Source organism: Bactrocera oleae, chromosome 5, assembly GCF_042242935.1.
Source record: "Bactrocera oleae isolate idBacOlea1 chromosome 5, idBacOlea1, whole genome shotgun sequence".
Lineage (NCBI taxonomy): Eukaryota > Metazoa > Arthropoda > Insecta > Diptera > Tephritidae > Bactrocera > Bactrocera oleae.
In genome coordinates, this window is record NC_091539.1 from 31,554,767 (window position 1) to 31,580,295 (window position 25,529).

Sequence of the window (25,529 nt, forward strand, 5' to 3'; positions counted from 1 at the left end):
CCGGACGTAGCGCCAAGTGATTACCACCTGTTCCTGTCCATGGCGAATGCCCTTGGTGGTGTGAAGTTGAACTCAAAAGAGGCTTGTGAAAAGTGGCTGTCCGAATTCTTCGCAAATAAGGAGGGGGCTTCTACGAGGAAGGTATTATGAAGTTGCCGTCTAGATGGAAACAGATCATCGAACAAAACGGCGCATATTTTAACTAAATCCGATCACTGTAACACTTTTTATAAAGCATTGAATGAAGAGCAAAAAAGCGGAGAGCGGGAGATATTTGACAACCTTATATGTTGGAAAGTGCATTAAAGTAAACAATCTATATAAGATTATTCACAACGTGTTCAAGATAAACATCGTATCACGAAATTACCGAGTTCCCAGGCATAAATAAAACAACTCATAAGACCCTTTTAGTTAGTAATAATTTCCGATTTTTATTTCTCAATATTAATTTTACACTTTAGATCATTTGAAGTTCTTACCGACTTTCTTCTTCAAAATACTTGAAAAAATACATAACATAAGATATCAACCAAGCTTAATTGAGTATTTTATATTATATATAGACATGGTCATATATGTACATATTTATACACACAGTATATTATTCAAGTATATACTATTTTGATCGTAAGCCTTGGCTTTATGTTATTTTGTTGTGGTTCAAGCACATCCAAGTATTAAAGTGATATTATAAATTGGTTATTTATTTATCATTCGCAGTTTAGATAGGCATTTTTAGTAAAGCAGTTAAGCATGTTAATTATCGTTACTTTATTCCTTTTACTTATTACTTTTGATGTTTGTGCATATGTTTGTGCGCTAGGTCGTTTCGATTCTGATTAAAAATAAACTAGATATTTATATGTAAATAATCGAATTTTAAAGTTCTCTAACGGTTTGAAGCTTTAATATATACAGTTTTGGAAACTATAGGAATTGAAATAACTTGTGTTTATATGTGAAAATTACTTATCCAATCGATTAAAGTAAAGTCCCACCACCTCCATACATATAAACTTATCACTTACGGAGCTAATTCGCAACTTGTGCATACAATGCAGAAAATATATTAAATATAATTTGAGTAAGCAATTAGATTTATTATAGAGTATTCAAACTTTTCCAGTTTTTACACACTGATTTTATTCTTAGTTCAATAAAAGCAATAATAAAGGATTGTCCTACTGATTATGAGGAACAATACACATATAAACTCTCTCAAAGTACAAAATAAAATAAAAATTTTCAATTTTAAATTCTTTTTAAGAATAGTGCGTGAAATAAATGAAAAAGTTTGAACGAGCAAGAAAAATCAATACGTATACGTCTAAAAACTAAACTCGTATATGTAAGTGCAATATTTATACAATCAGACAATAATTTATAATTTGATACATAAATTCATTTTGTTACTATTGTGCGGTATATTTCTTTCCATATTTACTGATAAACATTATTTTTCACTATTCATTTACTTGCTATTTTTCACTTAAGTAGTAAAATAATACATTTTCCAGATTAGTTGTAATTTTTATAAGAACGATAATTTTAGATTGATGAAGACATACTATTTAATCATTCCTATCCCCACTTATATCTGCTGGTGGCAACTATCGCCAGATAAAAGCCAAAACTTATATTATACCTTAACAAAAACAATTACTGCTCTACGTTGCCGGGCATCAAAGTAAGTTATGTAAATCATTTAAGCATTGTCAATGAACGGTCGCTGCAATTATGATGTATGGGGTTTTAGAAGCGTTTTAGCCATATCAAAAAAAGGGTATCACCTAAAATTTTTTTGTTTGTGCAGCAGAAAAGCACGTGCTAATCGCATGCCGGAGAAAACATTTTTTAAATCACACTGCACGGGGAGCTGACTTCAGAAGGAACTTGAACAAAAATTAAAAAGGAACTGGATCTAATACAATTTATTTATGTTTTTGTATCGATTTTGTCTTATGCAGCAGAGCCTATATGATTATAACATAGGTTTATATGGCTCTGTCGATGCTTATATTCCAAGATAGGTGATGTTGCATCGAAAATCATTCCAAAAGTTATGTAAAATAGTTTTCAAGGCCTTTGTATCTAAATTTTTATATAAAAAAATTTCAAAATAAATAAATAATATAATTTTTTAATTTAACATTTTTTAAAAACTATTTACGCGTTAATTTTCAAGTTTCCTATTGTAAACTCTGAATGTAGATTCGCAATAAATAAGTAACTTAAAGTCATTTATATTAATCTTAATTAAAAATTAAATCCAACAATTTAAGTTTTGGAGATAGAGTGGTAAATTTGTATTATAGCTTCAAAAGTAGCGCTGCCAATTGTATCAAAGTTTCACTGAGCAATATGTGTAATATGTAAAAATTTTATACACTAGATTTCAAATTCAACCCACCATGAAGCGGTTAAAAACCCAGCAAAAACGCTAACTATTCTCCCATAGTGCTTATTTCTATGTGTATCATTTGTGTTTGGCTTTATGTTTTATCTAACTAAACATGTGAGAAATAGAAACTGGCAGCAATATGGGTAGAAATACTACTGCATAGTGGGTGCGACCGATAACTTTAATTATAGATACAATGCAAAACTTAACGATCTATGTAAATATATAAATACATAAGTATGTTTGTATATTACATGTATACATTAGACATTTACATATACGCCCATAAACAGCATTTCATGTACATATTCGTCATATATTTACGAACCCATTTTTAATTTCAAGTATTAGATATACACTGGATCGCCTGCTGATTAATTTCCCTTCTTATATTTATTTTGGCTAAAATTAAAAATGTATTACCTGTTTTTACAATAGTTGATTGGCTAGCTGTTGATTCAACCCATACGAGTTTCTAAACTTTGTAGCTATGCACTGTATGAGGGCCTTCCCACTTGACTGAGATATTGTGTGTCCGTCCGTTCACAAACTGTTCGCGGTTAGCACTTTTCAATTTGGTTGCGAGTACAAAGTTTTACATGAGGCTAATTTGCACACTCAATAGAATTTTTATGGACTCAAATGTAATAATGTTGATATTTTTGGGGATTGCAGGCGTTGGTTTGGACATTGCTTTACGAAAGTTTTTAAAACTATTCAACGCAGATTCATACATTGTTTCGTATGATGAGTTTCATAAAATTGCAGTTACACATACAGTTTCGATTTTATTATTAATAAAAATGTTTACCTATGTGAATACCGTACTTAGGACATTTTGCTATAATAAATAATGAATAAATTCATATATTTAAATATCCAATTGTCGGTTCAATTAATTTATACAATGTTTTAAAAAAAAATTATGAGTACTTGATGCATATTCTATGCGACCATACGCGCCGTTAATATAAGTAGTTTTTTAAATTTAAGATGCAGTGACTGCAGGAGGATTATTGAAATTGGCACTTGTGTTATGTATTCCTATTACACCATTTGCATATATTTATAAATTGGCAGCCGTGTAGAGCTCAATACTTGTTAGTTTATGTATATCGCATATAGGTTGAGAACCGTCCCATATACTTATATTCATACATACGAACTTATAATTATTTATTATACACATGATATAGAGTGGCAATGACTTTTACTGAAAGCAGTGACTTTTGTATTATATTTCCACCCTTTTGTTATCTTATCGTCGCCTACAAATTTTGAACTGGACTCCCTCGACCGCTGCAGCATATGCGTGGTTATAGGTACGAGATATATGTATACGCAGATATATTATATGTATATCATCACGTTTACCAGTCGTCACGTGATCGTGCTGCTTCGTTTTCTGTGTGGAATGTTGTGCTGCGGCGTGACTCTACATATTGGCTTTGGGTCTGCGCCACAATTTGGCCAGAACGTGGTGGTGGCGGTGGAGCCGGTATATGCTGCTGGAACGTTGTCTGAAAGAACGAAAAAAATATCAGATACAAAAGTAGCAGTGCAAACATTATTTATTTGAATGGGCTTACATAATTCTAAATGACATACTGTCATATGTATATACCTACTTAAACATATACTTGTAAGTAAATACACCATGTAAATATTTACCAACCAAATTAGAAATCGTTAATCTAACGGCTTTTCAAAATATCATAACATATTCCAGATATACTTGAATATATTACACTGTGCAACACCACGCTGGGAATTGGACCAAATAATTTTTTTCAAGAGATTGAATCATAGGCAAAAAATTAATTTCTCCGTTTTTCGAAGTTAGCCTGCAAAATCGAATTTCCTTCGAATTTCGAAATTTGGTTATTGAAATGGTAATTATTAACTATATTATATAAGTTCATACAAAAGTTACGTTGGAGAACAGGTTCGAAAAACGGAGAAATTTCTTTTTTACTTACGGCTCACTCCAAAAAAATTGGTTTGGAAAAAAGTCGATGTTGCCTTTGAGTCTAATAAATAAAATCGTTTACTGAGCTGTGTTGGTCTTTATGGCAGTTTTTTGTATATTTTCGATTTTCCTCTCGTTCGTTAAATATTCAACTAAACATTTACACCATTATTGCCGAAAAATAATAGGGTAAAATGGAACTGTTGTCTTTTGCTTTGATTTTAATGTAAAGAACTACTTACCATACGCTGTGAACGGCGTGATTTAGGCGTGGCTTCTGGTGATGAAAGCTCATCTGGTGCCGCCCAGTGCTCGGTAAATTCACTTGCCGAACGCGCTAGTGATGGATGACTAACCGATCTGTGAAAAGAACGTCTGTCTTCATCATCGTAGTACTGCATTGGGTAAAAAGAACTTGCATCTGAAACGTTGTCTAAATGATCGGGTCTTCCAAAGTCGACAGTAACTTCAGACATAGAACGGAAATCATTTTGATCGGTGTGATATGAAGTACGCGATGAGCGACGTGAACGTTGCAAATTAAAACTATTGTCACGTAATGGCATACTTGGGTCTTGGCGTATGGTTCGCACAGAGGAACCGCCGTCGCTATCGTACTCGTACAATGTTGGCAAGGAACTGCGTCTCGAGCGCGTGTCCCATGGTTGGGTTTTCTTGGAGCGTTTTGGTGCGCGCATTTCCACATCCGTATCATCATCAGCGGGTGGCGCCAGTATACGTATGATAACATCCCAAGTCTGGGGCTCAAATATACGTTCATAACGAGTATCTTGGCGAATTCGTTCGAAATCTTCACGAACCACGGCTTCTGTCAGCATTGTGCGCAATGACGATTCTGTAGTTATAATCTCTTTCCATTTGGCCTTGTCGTCGTAGCTGATGTAGCGTGTGAGTGGATGAACACTGGAATGCACGGAACTAGCATCATCTGCCTCGGAGAATTCAGGTTCTTCCAAGACACGTATTAGAACACCCCAGTTGCGCACAGCCTTATCTTCTGGTGGCATTTCAATGGGTTTCATATTGCCCACCAACTGTGGACTGGTCAGCTTCTCTTTGTTATCGTAGATTTGTTGTGGCGGTTCTTTAGGTATTATTGGCAAAGTTAGTTCGGAGCGCTCCATCTTTGGCGTGAGAGTTATGCCAGAAGCACTTGAGATATCCGAGAAGTTCTCCCATCGTTGCTGTTCGCGTTCAGTTGGATAATTACGTATCTTAACATCCCAAGTTGGATCAGGAATGGGAGGTGGCAATGGTTTAGCCTTCGCCTTATATTCGGTAACACGTCGTTTATGACTCTCAATATCTTCAATTGTCTTCTTTTCGGTAATAGTACGCAAATATACGTCATCTACAGTATGTGATGTGACTTGAGGTTTTTTCACAACAATTGGTGGCTCTGGTGGAAGGTACTCTGCCTCGAAGAAATGCGAACTATCGACAATTTCGCCAACCGAGTGCATGTCAGGTGCTTCAGAATGCAAATCGGTAACCTCACTAACTGTTGGTGCATCAGTAAAATCTGACCAGGTTTCAGGACGTCCGTCGACCATTTCATGATGTGTGCGTGCATAAACAGAGAACACAGGCTCTGGTGGGGGTGGAGGTGATGATTCCGCTGTATTTTTAGGTATCGGATGTAATTCAGGAACATATGTAAACTGAGTATGTACAGTCTGCTCTGGCGGTGGCATTGAATCAATAGTCATAATACTTTCACGGTCTTCATGTGTCTCTATAATAGTCGATAGATTATTACGATCTGGACGAAGTGTTGCGACACTTTCAGTGTCTGAGGTAACGGGTGAAGGTGGAGGTGGCGGCGACTTCTTAACGCGCACTTGAACATCGAATTTCGGTGATGAAGATTCTTTAATGGCAATAGGATGACGAGGAACTGAAGTAGCTAACGCATTAGCGGCCTGAACTTCTTGAGTATGTCCATAGTGATCGCTATAAATGCTGGAAGTTTCTTGGACAAATGCACGATTTTCAAAGCTACCTGCTGAGCTAAATGGCAGTGATCTGGAAATAATATGTTTTTAGAAAGTCCATATAAATATATGACATAAAATATAAATAGTTTAGTTCTACCTCGTATCGATTTCTTCGATTTCGGAATGTGACTCGCTGGGATAGTCCGAAGGTATGAGCGCACCTTCGCTACCCGATGAACTATGTACAGCCGCTAATGGAACCATAGCTCGGGGTATTTTGACACCTTCGAATGCGCTGATATTACCCATGCTACTACCACTTAATTTTGTGATTTCTGAGCCACTTCCCATTGACATTGGAAGACGCCGTACTACCGGTATTGGACGACTGCGCAGACAGTAGTATGAAACAGCCAAACCAAGTAACAGTAATGTAAGGAACATGATTGCGCAAATAATTAGAAGGAGCTGTATACCCTTAAGAGGCGGCTGTAAAACGGAACCAGTTGCGATGGGATTCAAGCTGTTTAATCATACCAAAATTAAAAAAATTTACTTATTTGTTTAGTTTACTATTAAGATACGTTTTTAGTTAAAAACAAAGCTAAAGGCTGACTTGAGATAATAAATCTAAAGCACCGAATAGTTCGGGATTTAATGTAAGTAACCTACATAGGTGCTGGTAAGGCTGGTGGCAGTGAAGGTATGGGCGGCGGATAACGACATACAATTGTAATGATCTCATCACCGTCCATTTCCAAATTGGCATGAAAACGCACAATTATGTTGTTTGTAAAAACGCGAGTAGGATTCTAAAATGTATGGAAGAGTTAGCGATAATTTTTCTATATACTTAAAACAATATTACCTGTATAGTACCACATCCTTTAAGGGGTAGCTCCAGTCTATAACTCAGGGCACCTTTGCCATTCACGCGACAAGCGCTGCTACGATCATAATCTGCTTGAATGATGCCGTGGAAAGGTTCATTGAACTTCATGTCGACCTGTGACAAAAAATGTATTGCAAATAATTCGCAATATATTCAATAAAAACAAAATATATGAGTTAATACTCACTTGCATTGAACCAGCGGCACAATTAAGCGCTGCTTTCGTGCGATTCAAAAATATCAATGGACTAATATCATCTAACTTGGTGACCTGAGAAAATCAATAAGTTAGAAATATCACTTAACATATTTATATATATATAAAATTATAGCGGATATTACAATAGGAACAAGTAAGGAACGGCTATGTTCGGGTGTAGCCGAACATTTTATACACTTGCAACTTGCAAGGATCAAAACCGGATAAATACCTTCAGCTGTTGTGAAAACTATATATTAAATGTTGCGATAGAATACAACATTCATTATTCAACGAAATGGTGAATGGATTGCAATCAAATTTGGTATTTATTAATTATATTATACTTGTAAGTCTTAGCCTCACTTAGTTTTATTACTATATTTTACTACGTGTCAGCTAAATATACATTCAAATCATCTTGATTTGAAGTAAAATTAAATATGTTGAGTTAATGTGGAATGTAAACCAGAGTATCGGAATTCATTATATTAAATATGAAGCTTAGGCCCAGGTCTAGCCCAACTCTATCAATATTCAGCGCTAAATCATAAATAAAATTTTATAATTTTAAAGAATTCTTGCCAACATAGCTTTTTAAAATATTACACATTTTGACCAACTTAAATGGTTAAAAGTCAGTTTAAATGTCGGAAATCACTCTACAGGATATATTGGGACAGCGAACAGTCTGGATTTGTAGTATTAACCTTTCACATTGCTCAGATGGATGTTTGAAAATCTTTTATAAGGTATATGGGAGTTTGAGACGTTTTTATCTATTTTTGGCATTACTAGATATTATTAACAGAAACAGAATTTCATAAATGTACCTCACATAACAATATATTCTATAAGGAGTAAAGTCAACCGGATATTTGAAAATCCTGATATTAATTATATACGGTCTAGGGCAAGTTTTAATCGAATTTTATCCATTTCAGGCTCAAATATGCACCGTTATTAGAAAAACTCGTTCTCTCAATTTTACTAAGATATCTCACATATTTGCGGTATAAAGTCCGACGGAAATCGAAAATCTTTCAATTAGGTTGTGTATGGACATAAGGGCATACTATTATTAGAAAAGGATTTCCTCTGAGTTCTATAAATATAACATATATTGACCGATATTTTCGATAAAAAGTTCACAAAAGGAACTGGGACTACCATAATCCGAATTCATTAATTTCCACACATTGGGTAGGGAAGCTAAAACGATTTGACGTCAGCGAATTATTATAACTTGAATGGCTTAGGAGATGTGTACAATAAAGTTATTAGTGTGCGGGCCACGCCCATTTAAAAAAAATGTCAACCAATGATGCCCATCCTTAATGTAATTCGTTGTATTAAATAACAGCCTCGTACCGTATGGAGGAGCTTAGTTGTGACTTTTTATAAGTTTTTGATTAATGACGTTTTGTAGGCGTGGTAATGGTCCAATTTCATCCATCTAAAATACCAACCCTCCTTGGCATATGTGCCAAGTTTGATCAAGGTATCTCAATTTTTACTTAAATTATCACTTGCACAGACGGATTGACTGACAGACAGACAGTCACTCGGAATTCAACTCGTCTCTCGACACACTAATCATGTATATGCGTATGTATATATATCTTTATATCTATCTCGATAATTTTTAGGTGATACAAACAACCGTTAGGTGAACAAAACTATTATACTCTGCAGCAACAAAATTCCGACACCTTTTACACCGTTGCTTTCTATATTTCAGGCCAATAGCGTCATAGGATATTCACATTCATAAGCACCAGTGTAAAATGTATATTCTCTTATGTTTGTGCATATAATTTTTCATGGAATAAGAAAAAAGCTACAGTAACGCAGTGGTGTGCAAACACGACTAATATTCATCAGAACATGCCGAATCTCGACCCCAGCAAAATTTAAAATTATAGAAATCTCAGGCAGATTTACGGTTCAAATAGCTCCTGGAAACAAATTTTCAATATTTTTTCATATTACAAATATCCTCTAATATAAAAAAGTTTGATCTTATTTATGGAAAATATATCGTCATTCATTTAAAAAAAAAATACTTTCTAATAGTAATTGAATGTACAATAAGAAGAAGTTTGTCCGACTAGGAAAACTCGATGTCCACAGGGGTTGAGCTTGATCAATTTAATCGCAGACAACAATATTTATTTAGATTGAAGGTGTTAATTCAGAGTATTAAACTTCTGGTCGTAGCCAGGTTTCGCATGCGTCTGTGAACAATTCAAAATGCACTTCTAGTAACACATTAGCCGAATTTACACCTTTACTTTGTTAATTTTATTTTCAAGAAGCTAGTCATTTGACAGGGCAATCTCCGAAGTAATTATTCAGGTCACTATAGCATTTAGCTGACACACTAATTGACCGCTCAAAATTCTTGTAAACAATCTGTTGTATTTGTGAAGGATATTATAGCTTCGGTGCAACTGAAGTAAACGTTTTTTCTTGGTTTTTAATGTACTTATATATCTACTACCTTAATTAATTTTAAATTTATAAAATGCATTTTATTAAATCGAAATCATGCTCATAAAAATGACATTCGATTTCTAAGACAACCTACCTTTCCATCCAAAGTAGCTTCCTCAGGCAGTCCATTTGTTGTATAGTTCCCACTATCTCCTTGCTGTACATAATTCGATTGGGCTTGAACATCATTGAGAATAACTGTTGTGCTCAATGCTAATAGCAGATACCATAGCAGAGGCGACCAGCCCATTTTCGATCAATTTGTCTGTAGACGCTTTATATTTTCTCTTGTTGTGATTATGAACTTTTAACGCCTGCAACTAAAGAATACAAAGCCTTTAGTATGGTTTTATGGTGCCAAAATTTTAGCATATGACATAAATTATAAGGTAGTAGTATTTATTTACAAGCTCTAATCAACCAAATAAAATAATAATAATCCTAGAGTATTTAACATTGTCACATGTACAAATTTGGTTAGCTCGTAAATATTTATGCTTTATTGCTTTTTTATTGCCTTGTACCTGGAAATGAAATGATATAAATTTTTACTCTCGAAATTTCATTACTTTTCTAGGTGATAAAATTAACCCTCAATTTGAGTGGTGTGTGAATTTATAAGAAAACAGAAAGGATCAAAGATGCGACCAACATCAAAAAGTTTTATCCAATAGCGTGAGCCCTCGATAACATACCAAAGACAAATTTTAAAGGTTGCCTCAGTAAGAAAGAATCAAATTTAACTAACACATATACATTTTAATTATTTAGAGCTAAAACTAGGTTGTTTTTCAGTCTTTTTTTATACTTTTGATCCCATAGCTTTTAATCCATAATGTAGTGCAGCTGCTGATTTTCGGTAAGTTGCCTGCGAACCATTATTGTACATTTCTAATATTCTTACAAAACCTTTTTTATATATTTTTATACATTTATGGGTATTTGTATTCGACTGAGTGTTATGGTAAAGCTCTCATGAATTCGTTACTGGTTTTTCTTATTTTGCCAATGTTGCCAGTCGCGTCCATTCTGTCAGCTTTTCACTTCCAATTTGGTGTATTAACTGTGGCTTGATATGTGCACAGCTGCAGCTATTAAAATGAGCATACAACAATCACTTTTGATAGCAACTTTATTTTTACTACAGCTGCACTCATTCGCTTGTGGTCATAAGCTTTGAAATATTTCTTACCTCTCCACTACGTACTTTTGAAAGCATTTCTTGGTATGCAGGGTTTCATATTGCTGGTTGGCCATTTTGGATTCGACCACACTCGTACCCAGGTGCCCAATCATTAGCTCAACAATACTTCAGTTTTAATATATTTTCTATTGCTGAAGTACATATCATATGTATTTACATACAACTTATATACTCGAACATACATAAAATTGCGTTGTTTGTTCATTTTACAATATTTGTAGCTCATTTCGAATTTTGTTTGTTTTCCACTAATGTGGTAAAACTAGGTTATGTGATTGTTAGGTTAGATGTTAATCTTAACTTTGCTAAGAAAATATATTCCGCAATTAATTTTTTCAGACATTTCAAAACACCCGACAGTTGATTTGCTTTATTCTTTACAAAAATTATAGCAAGAGATTGACGTTTATTTATCTTTGCAACATGAGAGAGACGAAGTATAATAGTTTTGTTTACAGAACGGTTGTATGCCTCACCTAAAACTAATCGAGATAGATATAGGGTTACATGGTATATATATAAGTAATGCCAAAACGAGTTAAAATCCGGGTGACTGTCTGTCTGTCCGTCCTTTCGTCCATGCACTCGGCTAAAACCTAAAATATCTTGATGAGACTTGGTACCCATGTTCGTTACCACCGTAGGAAATTTGGTATTATTACCCCCATCTAATCGGACCATCCGGTTGACTATACACCTCAAATATTGGTCAATATATATATTATATTAATGAAACTATATCGGTCAATATGTAAAATATCCTAGGAAAGTTAAGGGAAAATATAAAACTTCATACACCATAGTTTCATGACAAAATGGTGTAAAATTCGTCCACGTATTTTCACAGCCCCATAAATTACCTTGAATGATTTTTGTTATTTCAGCAGAATTTGAGCTCAATATGTCCATCAGTGTGATAATTATCTTCACAAAATTACATAGGAATATATCCTTGATAGTACTTTAGTAATGAAGAAAGTTTATGCAATCAGTCCAGAGCTTTCTCTGTCCCCATATACCCGGTATAGTAATTTTCGACTTTCCAGATGACTTTAAACTATTTAGGTTGGGCAAAATGTGAGATGTTTCAATCAAATTAAGTGGACAAGTTTTCTTAAAAGTTATAAAATTATATTAATGATTTACCGCTTAATATGAATGAGGTTAGTCTAAACCTCATATCACTATTATAATGAATGCTCATCTTCTGGTTGACGTTTTCCACATCAACTCAATATACAAGGTGCGTTCCAAAGTAACCTGGACTTTAAAAAAAAAGGACAGAACAAATGGTTTTATCGGCAAAATCAATTAACTTTATTCAAAATAGTCTCCTTTTGCTTTAATAAAGCTTTTTGCACGGTCCAAAAGCATGTCGAATGAGTGTTTTAGCTCGTTGCCCGGTATGGCCGCCAGTATGCCGGTGCAAGCCTTTTGAATGGCCTCCACGTCTGCATAACGCTTTCCTTTCATCGGCAAATGCATTTTTCCGAGAAGGTAGAAGTCGCACGGTGCCATCTCAGGTGAATATGGGGAGTGGTTGATTGTTAAAATGTGATTTTTGGTCAAATAATCGGCCACAAGCGTCGATCGATGAGACGGCGCATTATCGTGCAACAAACGTCAACGCGATATTCGGGTCGAACACGTCGAATACGGTGCACCAAACGCATCAAAACTCCAAGGTAGAATACCGCATTAACGTTTTGGCCGGGTGGAACAAATTCTTTGTGGACAATACCCTTGGAATCATAAAAACAAATCAGCATTGTCTTCACTTTTGACTTCTCCAGGCGCGATTTTATGTGTTTCGGCTCATTTCTCATTTATGTCCTCACGACCATCGCCATAAACTTGTTTCATCATTTGATGAGGTTTGGTAAAAGTTTTACCAATTTTAAATCAAAATTTAATGTTGGCTCTTTGTTCGAAGCTCATTTCCGCACCGATGACAAAAACATACTGACACTTAAAACGCAATAACTTCACTTCCAATACATGAAATGTCATGAAATTTACTGGAAGTCGATAGCAGATTCTAACGCACTAGTCGACATATAGATGGCGCTGCTAGAGTTTACTTTGTTACTTTTTTACTGTCTACTTTGGAACGCACCTTGTTTATACCGCATACTTGTATATCTCAGTTGAATACGATTTTAATATAGTTTTAGCTGACGCGAAGTAAAATAAGCAATAAAATTAAGTAAGTCTTTAATCTATAATATAACTTAATAAAATATCAAATTTGATTGTATTCAATTTATGATTTCGTAGAATAATGAATGTTAAATTCTTTTGCAACATTCCTTAGTACATAATACAACATCCTTATAAAGTTTTGTCAACTCCTGAAAGTATATTATCCTTGTGAGAGTAAAAAATGCTTGGTAAGCAGAACTTAGTCCTTCCTTTCTTGTTTTTGTACATAATTTTAAGGAGAAATATCTACAAAGTAAACTCATTTGTTTGACTTTATGTCATGATATTTTAACAAATTGTCATGTAATGGCTCACACAGTAACCTCACATTCTGTGCTGCAAACTTAAGTTCACTGCCACGTCATCAAATCATCATAATAATAAAGCCCATTTTTTATTTAACGACAATGAGTAAAATGACCATATTTGGAGTTCGAAAAATATAGATAAGACTCTCCAGGCTCTCTAGCTTGCCAAGGCATTATTAGTCCACGCGTGGTTGCTTTATTTAGAAGAACTTTTGATGACATATCAAGGAATGACAATCTGGGTAATGTGTTTTGATTGCTACGTTAATGGTATATGCAGACTAACCAGCTACGATTAACTATTTGTAAATCAATATTCAGAGCGCTTTTGGCTAGATAATATCGGCTATCCTGACAGAAGTTCACAAAATTGTCCGAATGACATAAAATGCTGTTACGGTGTTCATAGGCCAGAAACTAAATTCAAACACTAAACCCCGGTTGTTTGTATTAACTTAAAATTATCGATTAGATATAAGGTTACGTAACATATGTATATATACATAGCCAATAAAGTCTGCGTTCATCCGACACAATTTTTTAAGTGAAGTAAAAACACAATGTTAATAGGTAATTCAGTTCAAATTTTCTACATGTACATATTTCTTCCTTATAATTTTATGTTTAAAATGCAAAAACAAGCATGTATATTCATATTTTCATTTTTGTGATAACGGGATTTAAGTGTAAGGAGAAGTGAACATAGGCCGTGTTGAAGTCCGAGTAACTGTTTGCTGGTCCGTTTGTGCAAGCGATAACTTGGTACACGAGATCCGAGATCAATAACGTAATGCGTCCGCTCACATTTGGGTGAAATCACATATCTCCGAACCTACTACACCAATTTCAACCAAATTTGGTACTTAGGACTTGACATTCTCATGTAACCGTGTGAAAATGAGCGAATTCGAACAGTAACTACGTCTACTTCTCATATAACACAACTTTAAATTCCATCTGATTTTTCGCTTTCCATTTTACAAATCAAACACTAATTAGTATATCGGAATAAAAATTTGCACGAATACCTCTATAAGGTATGCCATTTCATATCTAAAAATTGATAAAATCGGACCATTACTATTCAAGCCCCCAGATACCGGAAATGTGGACCCCAAAGCATATGACTGAAATATAGGTCAATCTGTGAGATATATGCCTGAAATTCGGTGAAAATGTTTTCTTAATAATAATTAATATACCCTTGTGTCAAAAAGGGATTAAATAGGATCAATACTTCCCTTATCCCTCCATATACCCCATATTAAGATTTTCGAACTTCCGTGCGACCTTATACTCTATTTATCGGTCAATATGTAAATTAACTTAATAAAAAAATTTTTCTAATGACAGCGTATCTTTGTGCCTAAATCGGAGCAAAAACTTGCCTTAGATCAATATACTGATATTCAGGATTTTAAAACTCTGGTCTCAATTAGTTTTATCTTCAAATGAGATACATGGAATATAAACTCAACTGAAGAAGCTAAATTTAATATAATTAGTGCGTTTGGTTAATTTTGCTAAGGTATCTTACATATTGATTGATATACATATATGGCATAAGGCCAACCGGAAGTTTGAAAATCTTATATTAGCTATATGAGAGATTGGGGTAATATTGACCCGATTTGATATATTTTTGGCAATACAACATTTTATTAACAGAATAAAATACTCCTTAACTAGTGTTTCATTAAGGTACCTCACATACCATCACCAACATATGTTTAGTAAAATCAACCGGATGTTCGAAAATTATGTGATTTGTTATAGAGGGGTAGGGCAAGTTTTTACCCGATTTTACCAATTTTAGGCACAAAGATGAAGTATTATAAGGAAAATATATCCCCTTAATTTTATTGTATGAAGAAAACCTGAAGTTCAATAATATTTCGATCATATATATGGGGGCTAAGGAAACTATTGATCCGATTTAATCCATTTTTGACATGCTTGCATAATATTATCCGAAAGAGACTCTCATGGAATTGCAATAATCAATCTCATAGATTGAAAGTTATATCCGGCAAAAAGTTAACACCGGGCACTGAGGTCTCCATATTCCGTAACTGGGGTTGAACATTTATGGTCCGATTTCGACAATTTTTAGACTTGAGATAGTATACCTCAAAAGCACTATTTGTGCAACGTTTTCTCATAATATATTCTATGGCGCTTAATTTGTTTACTGGAAAGTGAATGTATCATATGGAATTTAAAATGGTGCCAGATAGGAAGTAGGCATGGTTGTGGTCCGATTTCACTCATTATGAGATGGGATTGTTAAAATAGTTTCATGTACCAAATTTTGTAGAAATTGATCAAGTAGCTTCGGAGATATATGATTTCGCCTAAATGTGTGCGTTGATACGCCCATCGTCTAATTTCAACAACGGTTCCTTTAAAACCCCGCTGTGCCATCCCGGATGTACAATTTAATGTCCCAGGTGCATTAACTTATTGATTTATCTTTGCACTTTTAGTAGTTTTTAACAGTACCGTTATATGGAGAGTGGACGGGGTTATCATTCGATTTTATCCATTTTCACACCTTCGAAGGAAGTGTCAAAAATTGTTATTCTCTGCAAATTTTAGTTATATAGCTTGCATTTTTTAGACGCAATATACAGTAAGCTTTCTAGAAAGCGGGGCCACGCCCATTTTAGAAAAAATATTCAAAGGTAGATGCCTTTCGCCAATACAATATTCTGTATTAAATTACAGATATACTTGTATACTAAATTGAGTGCTTAGTTAGTTATGGCGTTTTATAACTTCCCGATTAATGGCCTTTTGTGGGCGTGGCAGTGTTCTGATTACGCCCATCTACAATACAAAATTTCTTATGGTGCCAAGGAACATGTGTACCAAGTTTCAGCAAGATATCTTAATTTTTACTCAAGTTACAGCTTGCACGACACGACCGCCAGACAGACATCCGGATTTCATCTTCGTCTAATCATTCTGACTATTTATTAGTTAGTTTAAGGGCATACGCACAACCGTTAGGAGAACTAAACTATTATCCTCTGTAGCAACATGTTGCAAGAGTATAAAAATTAAGTGAGTCTATGACCTTCAAAATAAGTTAATTTTATACAAAATTTGATTGTAATCATTTGCCATCTCACCGAACAATGAAACTGAACATTTTCGCTTCATTTCTTAATATAAAGTTTCGCCAACACCTGAAGATATTTCCCCAGCTTTGATCCTTGCAAGCTGCAAGAGTATAAAATATATGTATGTATTTTATTTGTTGAAGTGGTTTTATAATTCTAACAGAATTTGTGTTATGCTGAGAGAAAGCCGGTAACTCCATGGTCAATAAATGTGAGAACAGTATAAACTATATCCGTTCTTTTTGTACGTATGTGTCCGAAGGATATTTTTTATACATACTAAAAGTGAGAATATTTGTAATTATGCGCCTTGTGACACACAACTTTTTTATGGCACAGCAAGAAGTGGACTTGCAATAACTTGTGTTTTATTGCCTGGATACTAGTGTTGTTTTATGACATAAATTCCAACCATACAATAGATCAGAGCCTAGAAGAAAAAGCTTATCCGCATAGCTGCTATTGTAACATGAACTGTGCTATATGCACAGACATACTTATGTTGAGCGTGTATGGGTGTGTATCGCTCGAACAACCGGTCAACATGACATGACAACCGTGCTGTAGTTACTTATTTGTAAAATCTGCATCTGCAGCTGCTCTCGACTGTCCGGTACTTTTAGCCTGCAAACATGATAAAATGCCCTTCTTACAGTAGAGCACTACGTATGTCTGTAGTTAACGCATACGTATTTTAAGTTACGCCACAGCATGAGATCATTCCACAATATGTTACATGCACGTTGTCAGTGTTTGGTCCATCGCAGAAGCCTAGTGGTTCTGGCCCGGTCAGCCAGAGCACAAATTACCGACTTCGTTGGACATTTACGCTTCGATATAATTCACTTTGACCGCATTCTACTATGCGCATAAACGTGTGTATGAGTATATGAAAATAGACTGAAGTAACTTTGTCTATCATTCCGGGCTAAGTGCTTTACTTGTAAACACACCTTTAAATATATCTACTACAGTATAAACACTAATATTAACGACAATTTAGATAGGAATGGCATATTTTGCATGTAGATGTACACAATTATTAGTGTTTTAGGTTCTGAACTGATCAACGTACAAACATTCTAAATTCTTAAGTCGACAGTCAACTCGTGTTCGGAGTAGTGATTTGAAGCTTGTAACATGCAAACGGTGATCAAACAGTAACGCTGTTCTAAATCACTACACTTAAAGTCATGTATTTTTGAATAAATCATTAGCACTGCTTTTAGAAGAGAGGTAAAAGAATTATGTGCGGTACATTAAATGTAGGTCAATTTTAAGGTCAGCCGGAACTGGACTAAATGGTGCCAATTAAGTTCAATTTTTAAGTTTTAGTAAACGTTATGCATTTGAAGAGGAAACACTTTCTTATTGTTTGTATACGGAAATCAGATATCAACAAGATATGAAGAAGAAAGACAAAAACGTAAGAACTTTTATGCTCTATCCTAAAGAAGAATTAATAAACCAAATTTTCATTCCATTACGGCGGCTGGGGCAGCTCCTAGCCAAGTACTTTGATTGTATCCTGAACCAATTTTGCTTTGAGTGCAGGTGCATTGTCGTATAACAAAATTACTTTGCCGTGTATTCTAGCCCATTCTGGTCGTCTTTCAACCAATGCATGGTTTAAATTGATCATTTGTTGCCTGTAGCTATTATTATTAACAGTTTTATCAGGTTTTAGAAGCTCATGATATAACACACCCTTCTGATCCCACTAAATGTAGAGCATTGCCTTCTTACCGAATCGATCTACTATTTTCTCCATTTAGAATTCTTAAATTAAATCTATTTTTCATCGCCAGTGACAATTAAATACAAAACTGATTTTCTTTCGTGTCTTTGAAGCATACTTTCGTAAGTGTTTTTTTGGTTTTCCATTTGAATTTCAATCAATTCACCCATTTTTCAAACTTTTGGATCTTTCCCACAACTTTTAAATGGTCTGAAATTGTTTGTTGTGCAACATTTAACATGGTGCCATTTGCTTTTGACTGAAAATATCATCTTCATCCAATATTGCTTGCAGTTCGGCGTCTTCAAATTCGTTGAAATCATGTTTTGCATTTTGCTTCTGAGAGATCATGATCACCAAAAGCAAAAAAGTAAGGCTTTTCGCAAATCACCACTTTCCGGTACAAAATTTGATATTTTGAAACAATGAAAAAATATAATGTTGTTTGTTCAATGACTGTAAACAGAAAAAAATTAAGGCTCGTTCACAAATGATCCCTACCAACAAATTTGTATCTTAACGCTTACTTCATAAAGGTAGTATATGGACAACATCGGGATAAAACATAGTTAATTCAATCACTTGGGTATAATTCTTTTAATACTAACAGCTTATTTATTCACATATTAAACTATATTTGGTATATTTTGGTTTAACTTTAGTTGAATATCAGAATAACCGTCTATCTTTCAACTATACTTGTAACAAGAAAAAACGTTAACTTCGGTTGCGCCGAAGCTATAATACCCTTCACAAACACAAAAGCCCCTTACAAGAACTTGATTCCGAACGTTCAATTTGTATGGCAGCTATGTATATGATATAGTGATCTGATCTGACCAATTTCTGTGGAGAATAATTTGTTGCCTTATGCAATAACTCGTGCCCAATTTCGTGAAGATACCTCGTCAATTAAAAAAAATTTCCATGCAAGCATTTTACTCCGATCGTTCAGTTAATATGGCAGCTATATGCTATCGCCGTCCGATCTATATAATTTCTTTGGATATAAGATTAATGCCTTAAATAATAATACATGCCAAATTTCATGAAGATACCTCGTCAAATGAAAGAGTTTTTCATACAAACACTTGATTCCGATTGTTCAGTTTGTATGGCAGCTATATGCTATAGTGGTCCGATATCGGCCGTTTCGACAAATAAGCAGCTTCTTTGTTAGAAAAGGACAGGTGCAAAATTTCAGATCGATACCTAACCATCGAAATTTGCTATTATATAGAGGGCAACAAAAAACGATAGTTTAGTTTTAGAGCAGTGAGCCCAAATTTCATGAATATGTTATGTCACATTAGTTATCGGTCATGGCAGCTATATGCTATCCTGATCCGATCTTAAAAATTTTTTCGGAGATTGTACCGTTGCCTTGGACAATAATCTATGCCAAATTTCGTGAAGATATATTGTCCTATATAAAAGTCTTCCATAAAAGGGTTTGATTTTAATCGGGCAGTTTGTAGGGCAGCTATATTCTATAGTCGTCCAAAATCGGTGGTTCCGACCAATGAGCAGTTTCTTGGCCTAGTGTTCATATAGGTACACAGGCAGACGGATATGTATAAATCGACTCAACTCTTCAGGCTCATCATTCATATACATACCTATGTATATATTTTATAGAAATGTCTCGGGGAAAAAAAATTACCTCCCTCTCGTCGAACCTTTTTAGAAATTCTTTTTCAGGTGTTGAGCCGTTTATACTATAACTCTATTCTATTATGTACTGATTTTCATTAATATAGCAATTTACCAATATGTCAACATTCGTTTTAACAAAAAAAGACATGTGTGCATTATAGTGATCTGGCAATGGGCAAAGAATTGTTGTTTAACGGAATTAAATTATGAGTATAAGAAAACTTACTTCCACTTCATCCAAAGGTGTGTACAAGAAAAGTATAATATCGTGTTCTTAAGTATAGTATAGAGTCCAGCTAGTAGTATACTCTCAAGATAAATCATATAGTATATACAGGATCACTATTACGCATCCATTAGAATGTATTTATGAAATGCCAGTATGAAATTTTTTTCTATAGAATGTAAATGCACGAAAATAAATAATCTATTTTTATTGCGGTAAATAAATTTCGCTTTTAGCAGCTCATAATCCTTAATTTGCGACTCGCTTAATGTGGCCATGATTTGTTAGATTTTTTTGGTACTAACAAACCCAATCTGTAAGGAGTGAAGACTTTCGGCGCGGTCAACGATACGGATGCCAGCGTTGCCAATGCCACAATTTTTGTGTTTTTTTTCATTTTGTCAATAAGTATGTGATAGCCTGCTGTAAAACTTTGATTTTATATTGTTGTGATTGGCTTAGCCTTTTTATATATCCCCATTTTTTGCCTATTATTGTTTCTTCGTGAGTGGTTTTAGTGGTTTTCCGGCAGTGCACGCGCCAGAATAGCCTCAATTCCAAGCTTGACAAGCGCTTGTATCTGCACCAATGGTTTTTCTACATAGTTTATTTTGTTCTTCGCCTTTTCTTTACTATCGCTTCTATTTTAATGTTATTTCTACTGCTGCCTAATGACGCTGTGGCAATTTGCTTGCTTAAAGCACAAAAGCTACAACTGACGAAAATTGACTGGTTTCGGTCAGGTTGAAAAGTGGCCTTCAATGCCAGCCAGCACTTTAATATACCTAGTTGTGACCTGCTTTGCCTTGCTTTGGCAAATGTTCATCGTTGTAAACGATTTCTCTCTACATTCGCATTTAAATCCATTTGCACTCACTTTGACTTTACATTCGTTTTACTGTTGACTTCTCTCTTTGGCTCTTACTTATTACTGCATTATGCTCAATTTATTCTACCTTTTCTGTTTTGATTACATCATAAGATGAACGATGAAAACCGTAATTTCTTTAATTTCCACTTATGTATGGCTATTGTCGCGAAGTAAATTGTTTTCAAAATATATATATTATAGAACAAGAGTGCATAAGCACATAGCATTCTGACTTCTCAACTATCTTGAACTCAGTGTCTTTAAGTCAAGCACAGAGCCTCTATCATTTTGACAATGAAACCGTCTATAACATGCTCTAGAATGTGACAACAGTTTGTGGAATGTTAGCTGTCACGTTCATAGTCAAACACAGGCACCCAGTCATTTTAGGAGCTCATGCTCCAATATACCGCAATTAATTGTATGTTTGCCACCGAAATACTTGAGGTTTATAAATTTGGTGATACGCTCACGCAATGACATTAGTGATAATTACCAAATCACATGGCTATATGTTGAAGAATGTTGACCCTTTTGCACTATGTTGCGGTTATTCACCAATGGCACTGATGATGATAGCAATTTAGCCATAAACTTAGGATGTACTGATTTTCTAAACGATCAGTGTTCTAATTAAATAGAAGAAATCCTTCTTTTACTGACGTAATCCAAGGTAATATTTTGCCTTTGATAAAAGTAATGTTTTTGGAAGAGCGGTGCTCTATCTAGTCCTAACAAGTGTCTTTGTGAATATAATATTGTGTGCTAGTTTGTGAACCATTAATTATAGTCGCATATAGGTATAGTGATCGCGTTCTTCCCGCTTTTTTCCATTTTTTTACTAAAGTAATAGAAGCTGATAAACGACGTTATTTTCTTTTTTCTTCAAACCTGCCTTTAGCCTAAATTTAATTTCGGAAATTAACCGCCAAACCGTTTATGTCTTCCAATTATCGAAGATTAATCGTCTACCATAAACATATCAAGATATACTTGTAGAAGATTCATTATACTATTTACCGTGATGTTTGAAAAGCTTTCGAACATCTATTAAGTATTTTATTCATAAACAAGGCACGTCTTTTCAAAAGAAACCATTGGAATTTCTACGAGTGACAGTAGGACGTTTTTCTTTGAAAGTGGTTAACTTGCTATTCGATAGTTTATTATGACTATCGATGGTTTATGCCTTAACTAGACTTACCAACAATTTTCATAAAACTAAAAAATTTTACTTAATAAAGCTACATATTGATATAGTCTGTAATACCAAATCTGAAGGAATTAGCGCTAAGAATTTCTAATGTTCCGAAATGCCGGGTTCACATTACTTCATTAATACATGCAGCCGTATATCAGAATTTTTGACGCCACGGTTTTCCAGTATTTCAAACAGAATTAAGAACCGTGAAACAATAAAAATTGTAAACTAAGCTCCAAGTAATTTATTATTCCTGATTACCTGAATATATATTATATATATATATATACTCCTATGTACACCTAGAGGCATTGGTCTGCCTACTGTGCGTATAAACGAATATCACGTTGATTAATTTTAATTATATAGAGTCGGGGAAATGTTTAACCAAGCTGGATTGCCATTATCAGATAGGAAAACAGCACTAAAGGTCAAAAATTACTATTTTTAAACAAAAAAAAAGTGGATTTTAAGGAATAAAGTACTCTAACCAAACATGCAACAACACTAGTAAATGTATAAAAATGCACCTTTACCATAAAAATAGTATTCAAAGCCACCTCTTAACTTAAACTACCTAAAAGTAAGTAGATTTCAAGGGGAAAAACGACCGATATTTTCGATACTCTTTCTTAATTTATCGAAACTATCGAGTGGTTCGACTATCGATAGTTTTGCAGCTCTACGTGCTAATATTGTGCCAGTTTTATTTCTATGCTTTACCCGACGGTACTTGGAGGTATCACAGTAACTCTAGTTTACTGCCATCAGATAATGAAGCGCATTGCTAAAAGCGGAAAGCTTAGTTTCATCCCATATTCCATGCCACTTGACTTGCACTCTGCATGTCATTTGTATGTGTGTAAATATCCATTTACGGATGAGTGTAAACAATAGTAGAACTGAAAAATCTTGAGCAAAACGTAAAGAGCGATAGCGCCGAAAAGTGAGTGCGACTTGCGCATCAAGTATTCTGTTTTGAAGTACCACAGTCGTGGAAACAGCCAACTTGATACTTTCATATTGTAGGACACAAAGGCATTCAGAATATTCAACGTCTTTTTTTGTTGACATTGTTGAAGTCAAGCTTATAATGAGTACTTAATGCTTGTTCCAATTTGTTTATACAATTGTTGTTAAATGATTGTTGTGATTACTATGTAATGAGTTGTGGTCGTCATTACTCTTTTGAGATCGTTACTACGATTCGTCAATTCTGTTCTACTCTTCAATTCTGTTGCATTTGGCGTCTGCCTATTTGGGCCTCTTTAGGGGCACTCAAGATGGCTATCGTATTGCTACTCAAAATAGTATATTGATTTGGTTTTCTCTCCTGTGTGTAATGCTGCCGAAATCTTTTTTCACCAAGTTTCACTTCTATCAAACTGTACTGTTTAATATAATTTTGATATAGGTATTTGTATACTCTTGCAACATGTTGCCATATATATAATATAAATGATCAGGGTGAGGATACTAGTTAAAGTATGGGTGACTATCTATCCGTCCGTCTGTCCGTCTGCATGTACAAGCTGTAACTTGAATAAAAATTGAGATATCGTAATAAAAACGAGTACTCGTGTTTCTTGGAAAAAAATTGAGGACGACTTCGTAGATGGGCGTAATCGGACCACGCCATTAATCGAAAACCTATAAAATGGCATAACTAAGCATTACATTCAGATATAAAATTATAATTTAGTACAGGGGCTTGTAGGAACAAGCGGTAACTGTGGGCTTAAAATTTAAAAATAAATCGGCGTGACACGCCCATAATAGATTAAGTGTACTTATCTCAAGACCATTCCTTTGAATATTGCTACCGACATTGTAAAAATGGATGAAATAAGGTTATAACCCCGCCCTCTAGTCATATAACAGTTTTTTTAAAAACTACAAAAACAATATCATATACTAAATATATCAATAACTAAATGGACGACGGGCGTGTCACCGCCAAAATTTAGTTGAAATAACATATCTCCGGACCTACGGGACCAATTTCATTCAAATTCGGTAGGTAACATTATCCAGATGATTACATTGTGAAAATGGGCGCAATCGGACTACAACCACGCCTACTTCTTATTAGCACCTTTTAAATTACATATCATTCTTTTACTTTCCAGGACACAAATCAAGGACCTATGAATATATTCAGATAAAACTTTGCACCTTTTGCCTTTGAGGATAGCCATTTCGGGTCTAATCTAATTATAATCACCATAAATGTTCAAGCCCCACATACGCAATACGTAGACAACAGTGCATATGGCTGACTTTTTGTGGGGAATATCGAACAGTCTTAAAGAAATATTATTAAAATACAATGCAATTGTATCTTCTATAATGTTATGCTTTTGTCAAAATGCTTTGAATTGGGTCAATACTTCCCTTAACCCCCATATACCTAATATGAAGATTTTAGAACTTCCAGTTTACTTTATACGTCTTTTGTTAATAACAGCGTATCTACGTACATAAAATGGATAAAATCGGCCGAAAACTTGCCTTAGCTCTCTATAACTGATATTAACTGACTTCACTACTTATTATATATATTTATATATATATAAAATTACTTGAAAATGAATAGTTTAGGAGGATAGAAATGTACGATATTTTAATAAAATTAAGTGAATAAGCTTTCTTAAAAGTTATAAACTTATATTACTGGTTTGCACTTAATGTAAATGAAATTGGTCTTGGTCTTGAGGAATTAAATGAATTCCGATCATTTGGTTGACGTTTTCACATCAACTCAATAGGTATATTAATTTTAGCCTCTTTGGTTGAGTTTATATCACGTATATCTCATTTAAGGATGATTTTATTATAATTCGCTGACGGGAAGTAAAATACTCGTATAGTAATAAAACTGAGTTGTGTACCTACAGAATAAACTAATATGATACCAAATTTGAATCTACTCCATTCACGGTTTCGTTGAACAATGAAGTTGAACCCTACATTTTTATACCCTGAACAGGGTATATTAATTTTGCCACGAAGTTTGTAACACCCAGAAGGAAACGTCGGAGACCATATAAAGTATATATATAAATGATCACCGTGACGAG

General features: G+C 34.4%; 1 protein-coding gene across 5 annotated transcripts in view; it reads right to left on the minus strand.

Moving 5' to 3' along the window:
- Positions 1–408: 408 nt before the first annotated feature.
- pot (papillote) overlaps positions 409–25,529 on the minus strand; it is a 48,465-nt gene continuing 23,344 nt past the window's right edge. For all 5 annotated transcript variants that reach the window (XM_014241616.3, XM_014241615.3, XM_036371867.2 and 2 more), the window contains 7 exons: positions 10,013–10,238; positions 7,411–7,494; positions 7,200–7,337; positions 7,004–7,143; positions 6,489–6,854; positions 4,616–6,419; positions 409–3,924 (listed from right to left, as the gene is read on the minus strand). In XM_014241616.3, the coding sequence (XP_014097091.1) occupies positions 3,775–3,924; positions 4,616–6,419; positions 6,489–6,854; positions 7,004–7,143; positions 7,200–7,337; positions 7,411–7,494; positions 10,013–10,168 (2,838 nt within the window). In that variant the 5' untranslated portion in view covers positions 10,169–10,238 and the 3' untranslated portion in view covers positions 409–3,774. The remainder of the gene's footprint in view (positions 3,925–4,615; positions 6,420–6,488; positions 6,855–7,003; positions 7,144–7,199; positions 7,338–7,410; positions 7,495–10,012; positions 10,239–25,529) is intronic.